At 35.4% G+C, this 6,459-nt stretch overlaps 1 protein-coding gene and 1 long non-coding RNA gene across 2 annotated transcripts; both read right to left on the bottom strand.

Annotated features, from left to right (window-relative positions):
* Positions 1-268: 268 nt before the first annotated feature.
* Positions 269-4,073, bottom strand: LOC113278217. The gene is made up of 8 exons (XR_003325366.1): positions 3,946-4,073; positions 3,752-3,831; positions 3,567-3,657; positions 2,887-2,937; positions 2,722-2,782; positions 1,877-2,022; positions 1,045-1,632; positions 269-772 (listed from the first exon to the last, which is right to left on the bottom strand). It is a non-coding gene; the product is annotated as an uncharacterized LOC113278217 (long non-coding RNA).
* A 186-nt stretch (positions 4,074-4,259) lies between these two features.
* LOC113280159 (F-box/kelch-repeat protein At3g23880-like) lies at positions 4,260-5,341 on the bottom strand. Its single transcript, XM_026528816.1, has 2 exons — positions 4,758-5,341; positions 4,260-4,668 (listed from the first exon to the last, which is right to left on the bottom strand). The coding sequence occupies exons 1-2, from the start codon at positions 5,339-5,341 to the stop codon at positions 4,260-4,262; spliced, it is 993 nt and encodes a 330-aa protein (XP_026384601.1).
* Between the last annotated feature and the right edge of the window lie 1,118 nt (positions 5,342-6,459).

Raw genomic sequence — 6,459 nt, 5'->3', positions numbered from 1 at the left:
TGATCGAATCTTGGATTATCCTTGCTGCTTCTTAACATCTATAGATAATAGAAGAGTGTATAGAAGAAATATTGCAACATGGAGAGACTTCAGCAGCAATTAATAGACATGATTTTTACTAATGGTAGAGAATTTCCAAAACTCAACGACAAAATAGTTATGTAATTCATCGAAAGTCTATCAATCAATACGTACCGCCCGCTTAGATGCTCTAAAATCAATACTCGGTACAAAAAAAAAAAAAAAAAAAAAAAAACTCACTCCCTCTTTGTAGTTTACAACTAGATTTTGTGCCCGTGCTACGTCCGGGCGGCTTCGCAAACTTGGTTCACCCATTCAAACTACAACTACAAATAGAATGGGATAGTTACGCATCACTGCATCTTTCTTTAAACCATATTTATTACTTGGTAATTTTTATTTGGTAAAGCTCGGCTTCGCCTCGCCCAGTCCGGATGATTTGATAAAGCATCGGGCGGAACCCAAAACCATCCACCATCATTTGGGCCATGTCTTCTATGCATCATGCATCTTTTTCTTTTAACTATGTTTTTGATTTGGTAAAGCTCGGCTTCGCCTCGTCTCGCCCCGTCCCGATTTGATTTGGTGTGGCTCGGCTTCGCCTCGCTCGGATGCATTTTTGATTTGGTGTCGCACGGCTTCACCTTGCCTCGTCCAGATGAATTTTTGATTTTGGTGTCGCATGATTTTGATCAGTAAACCTTGAATTTGGTGAGGCGGGGCGGTATGCTAAACCTTGAATTTGGTGTGGCTTTGTACATATACAATTAAGCGGAAGAAATGAAAAAAGGTGAGCATGTTTGGTATTAAAGACGATAAAAAATTCATCTGCATTTATAGAAAATGTTATTTGTTTTATGATATATTGATATCACCAAAATAGATAAAATGGAAAGTACTTCATTTATGTGCCATGAAGAAAAATGCTTTTTCCACTATATCTGATGATACCATGTCTACTGGCCATCTTTTTCTTGTAACCATATTTTTGATTTAGTAATAATGAATAGACATAAAAATTACCTCGTGGATATGTTTGCTATAGTTTCCTTTCCTCGATCCTACATGTTTCAAAAAAATTCTAAATGCTAATTTCGCATGAAAATTTAATGCAACAAAAAATAAAAGAATGATAGGAGTATGGATGTTAGTGAGTATGGACTGCTAAGTTCTCAGCAAAGTTCTGCAGTACCAAGCAAGCCGTGTGTTTTTCTCGATGAAAACAATGCGTGAATCCATCATTTAAGAGTCTATCAGATGCCCATAATGATCCTCCATGGATCTGTTAAACCAAAAGTATTATTGTTCGCAGAATATCACTACGTGCATTAGCCATCTCTTTGCAGGTGAATTCGGCATATAGAAATGTACTACTATGGGTTGTTAATGTAAAGGACGGCTGATAGTATGTGTACTTTGTTCGAGGTTAATTTAAGGACCTCCAAGATTGCAGATGCCTCATTAACATTATCATTTTCGTTTGCCATTGTTGTTGCCGCATTAAAAGCGTCAAAAAGTGCTTGCTGCAGAGCTTTCGTTGCTATCTGTTTTTCCTGATGGGTCTGCACCATAAACCGTTACTTTATACACTTGTGCATCTGTCGATGACATCTGCAAACAAAAATAAAACTTGATAGTTCAATTATCATAAAACTAACTTTTGCATCAAAGCTAACTTAAAAAGCCATTTCAATATTCCTCCATAAACAAAACATAAATAAAGGGCTCAACATGTTATCCATTTAATCCAAAAAACAAATCTAAGAAGACACATTAGCTAAAAATTAAAATGAGAGCAGTGTAAAAATTAGGCACTCAGAGAAACCAATAAATGGAGAACAAAGTAAGGGTTTACCAAAAGAGTATATGATCTTATTGTCCACAAAACCCAAATCACGTCTGGCTTTCAGTAAAAATCAAAACACAGCAAATCAAACCTTTACATCCAAAAAAAAGAAAAGGAATAAACCCTAAATCACGTTAGGACTTATAAACCTTCACCTACAAAATCAAAACACATCTAAATCAAACCTTCTGATATGATTTCACGGTAAAAAAAAAGAGAAAAAAAAATCAACAGGAGATCATGGGAGAACGGAGAATCAAAACAGAGGGGAAGGTAAATATGACAGAATCACACAATTAAAGTGATTATTACAAAAACCCAGGTTTTTTTTTTGTACGATACAACAACACAAAACAGTTTAGAGGCCTAAGAAAGAGATGAAGAGATGAATCCAAGAATGTCATGAGAGATCACTAATACATGGTGAATCCTGGATCATATGATAACGTAGGAAAAGAAACTAAAATGCATTTTTTCTTGTTACAACCTCCGTATGTATCAGCATATCGATTCAATTCAAAAATAAAAAACTTGTTCGATTTAGATGTGCAATGCTTTTGATAGGTAAGATTTTTTTTCTTTGTTTCACATCTATATCAATTGTGTTTACTAAGAAACTGAAAACATATTTGATATACACGGGATATGAAAACCCGAAATAACTGAAAAGGGAAGGATAATATAAGACTGTGAATATATTGAATGAGCATGAGAAAATAGTACATCATTGGAATAAGTAAAACAGTTATGTGTGTTCGCTGACTTCAATCCTAACTTTCCATACCAAATAAGTAAAACAGTACATCATTGGAATCAACTCTGTTCAACCTTCTAATAACATCGTGAAAGATTACCTTTTTGGTGCTTCCTCCGTTACTTGATCTAAGACATTCTAGGAAGTAGATCTCAAAGTACCTGCGAAAATGAACTCGATAATTTAACCATTTACTAATATTAGAATCAATTAGTTACTACAAACGTAAATAGTGTTCAAAGAAAATAATAATAATTATCCATACCAATTTTAATAATTAACCTCAAAGCATGCCACTCTCCAATACCTTGGACTCCTGCATCTCGAAAACATTTAGTTAATTGCATGAGCATTGAAATTTTTTGAGTGCAACAATATTTAAGAGGAAGATATATATCCTAAACTGAGTGAATAATGAATAAAGTATGAGTATGAAGTTTGTTTCATTTTGAGTTTTCAGGAAATGATACTAAATTTGAAATGTTATCACTTTTGCCACCCGTTAAATAGAGATGTTAACATATTTAGATGGTTCCAAGTCTGAAGTCTCCATATCTACTTGAGAATTCTTCAAATCCAAAAGAGATCCTCCTACACCGATACAATCAGACCCTAATCTGTTAGCGTATAATTAACATTAGAACAGAGGATATGTTTCAATATCTTTTAGCAATATAAGATTATTTAAGATATCTGGTGATTAAATCATGCCAGAACTTGGTTTTGACCTTCTGACATAGTTTCGGTCCATTGTCGATTTAACAAAATTTAAGTAGGTCATCCATCAGCTCCGAAAAGTAAAGAGATACACGAGCTTTACTTTGTACAGAACCAAAACCAACTTTGGAAATAAAAATTCTTCATAAACGTCTAATAAGCAATTCTACAAATGACCATCGAGTAATGAGTTGAAGACATAAAATTAGAGGTACCGAGTTTATTTACCCTCTTTAGTGCAAACTTTATCGCCATTGATGTAGTACTGAACATAATCGTTATCTTCCAAGTGATTGATTCTCTAAAGCCTGCCAAAACCCTAGGATTTTAAAGCCAATGATCAATTGGGTGGGTATAGAAAAAAAAAATGAAAAACTCGATTTAGAAATCATTAAAAAGCATAAAATACTTACCCGTCGGAGAACCCTAATATTTCAAGAATAGCTTCCAAATCAGATTCTGTTGATCTTCAACCTCAAACAATCATGAAAAGCTATATGGGTATACAAAAAAAAAATGAATAGAAACTCAGATCAATTGGGCACACACAAAAAAAAAATGAACGAAAAATTGATTTACAAATTATTAAGAAGCATAAAATGCTTACCCGTGGAAAAACCCTAATATTTCAAGAATAGCTTCTTTATCAGATCCCGTTGATCTCCAACCTCAAACAATCGCAAAAAGCTATATCAGTAGTAATTTCATGCGCGCCGTAATAGAAGGGGGAGTAAAAGAGAGGATATTTTAAGGGAGAAAAAACCAAAGAAGGAGAAAAGAGATTTAGGGTTATGCAAAATAGGTGAAAATCTCGGTGTGTGTAAGTGATGGTATTCGTTATTTTTTTTTTATAACAATGTATATAGCACCATCTCAAGTATATAGCACCATCTCAAGTTTTCTTCTCAGGCTCTCTATTAGTTATTCACCCCACCTAAGTACTGAAGTCGGAACTAAGATAAATGTATTCATTGCCTTCGGAAATTTGAATATTTGGTTCTCAACATGCACATTTGGATTTCTAGCACTTCCATCCTTTGGGTCATACAAAACTAGATCAGCATGATACCAAACACTGTTCACGAATAGAATCTCACCATTGCTGAAACACCAGATAGGCCTCAGATGATCTTTTACAATTCTCTCATGGGTAATGGTATAATGTCTTGTCCAAGATTCTTGAACTCCATAATCCTGCATAACCCATACTTCAACATTGACATCATAAGCAAGTACACAAAGGCACTCTTTCAACACTCCCACACCAGACCACCATTTCCTTTTCTCTAAAGGTACTTCTGGTGGTTGCAATTCTTTGAATGTTTCATTGCTGATATCCAAAGAGATTATAACCTCAGAGGATCACTGTAGATCCTTCGACCCAGCCAATGAAATCCTCCATTTACAAGCGTTCCAGACCCTTGATCTATGATGTAAAGGGTGACTCGAGTACTTCTCCATGATTTTTGTCCTATGATACAGACATCAACTAGTAAATTATTGCCCACAAAATCATAATACAAGCATATCAATACAAGCATATCATAACCAAAAGCATATGGAAAATTCATTGGAGCCACTGGATTATTTAGCGATTTGGGTAGTTCCTTAAATTCGTTATTGTAAGGATTCCATAGACCAAACAACTTTTTCAGTGGACTCCAAATACAAACCAAACCATTACAATAACCCACTAACTGAAAAGCATAATCTAGACATCCCAATGGCCTATCAATTTCCACGCCATACAAATGAAATTCTTTAGAAGACACCGATAAAGGATCATAGCTTACGGAGCAGATTACTCTGCGAGGCTTTTCAGAGTCAGATATCATGACAAGAAATTTTGTTTCCTGGATAGTAAGATTATGGTGGGATTTAACAAAATACGAGGAAGTGATTAGGGCATACCAATACTTGCAGACACACTTACATGCAAGTGTTGATTTCACTGATAACCTTAACAAGATATCGAGGTAGATCTCTTCAGGAATACTTGACATTGTTGATGCTTCTCCTTCTCCTGTTCTTCGGATGTAAAGTTAGGGTTTATTCTTCGCGAAGCTGGAAAGTAAACACGCGTTTTAAGCAATGAGGAGGGATAGAGGTGGTATTTTCATAAAGAGACCATGGACTGACCTATCGGCCTAGGATCTGAATAGACTTTATAACCTCAAGATTTCGTACAATGGTAAGAACAATACCTGTATGCGGCTTTATACACGAAAATTTGTGCTGGATACACGAAATCCATGTTGATAAAATATCTGTTATGCGGTCTGTTGGAAGTTAAACCAAGATATCGGTGACGTTATTCATGGAAGCAACTAGTCTAAGTTGTTGTTGTCTGAGTGAAGCAACTAGTGAAAGTTGATGTTGTTTCTGTGGAAGCAACTTGGTGAAGTTGACGGTGTTCTGGAAGCAACTAGATGTAGTTGACACGGCATGTTTGGCTTGGACGTGAAGTTTACTTGTGAATCAAGTATTTATGTGTTTAGAGTTTTACTATGTTTAGAGTTTCTTTGTGTTTTTAGAAGTGTGCTTTATTTAGAGTTTGATTTTATTAGGAAATACTTTGAGTGATTGTCAAGTTTGTTAGACTATAAGTAGGTTGTTAAGCCATGAGAGAATGTACACCGAATTTGATTATCAATGTAGTCGTTTTATTGTTTCCGCTTGTGCTCTCGTCTCTCTTGCTCGATCCTATATATGGTATCAGAGCAAGGTGAGAGGAAGGGAGAGGAGAAGGAGAAATCAGATTGAAGTGATGCTGCTGTTGAATTAAAAAAAAAAAAGATTTACAGTGGTAAGGATTTGCTGTTGATTTCGAAAGAATAATTAGTGCGTCTGGGTTCTGTAGAGTCGAGAGTCTTGAGCAAGAAGAAAGAAAGCGAACCTGATGAAAGTAGGTTTGCTGTGGTGGTACTTTAAGAATTTTTTGTTTGATTCAACATCAGTGATTCATAGTTGATGGAGAAGACAGTGTTGCACCAGAACAGAGTATGGTGATCGTAGTTGAGTCTGTGATTGGTGGTTGATCGTGGTTGGCTGCTTAGTGATACTCGTTGATGTCAGTATATGATCGACGACATGAACAGATTTTTTTTTTTTGGACTGTTGG

This window comes from Papaver somniferum, chromosome 5 (genome assembly GCF_003573695.1).
Source record: "Papaver somniferum cultivar HN1 chromosome 5, ASM357369v1, whole genome shotgun sequence".
Taxonomy (NCBI): domain Eukaryota; kingdom Viridiplantae; phylum Streptophyta; class Magnoliopsida; order Ranunculales; family Papaveraceae; genus Papaver; species Papaver somniferum.
The sequence above is the reverse complement of the archived record's forward strand: the minus strand, read 5'-3'. Positions and strand labels throughout refer to the sequence as shown.

Excerpts from the sequence above, each read along its gene's own strand:
- LOC113280159 (XM_026528816.1), bottom strand. The coding sequence starts at position 5,341 with ATGTCAAGTATTCCTGAAGAGATCTACCTCGATATCTTGTTAAGGTTA. Across the intron at positions 4,669-4,757 it reads CTTTACATCATAGATCAAGG|CAATGAAACATTCAAAGAAT; the intron begins GTCTGGAACGCT and ends TTTGGATATCAG.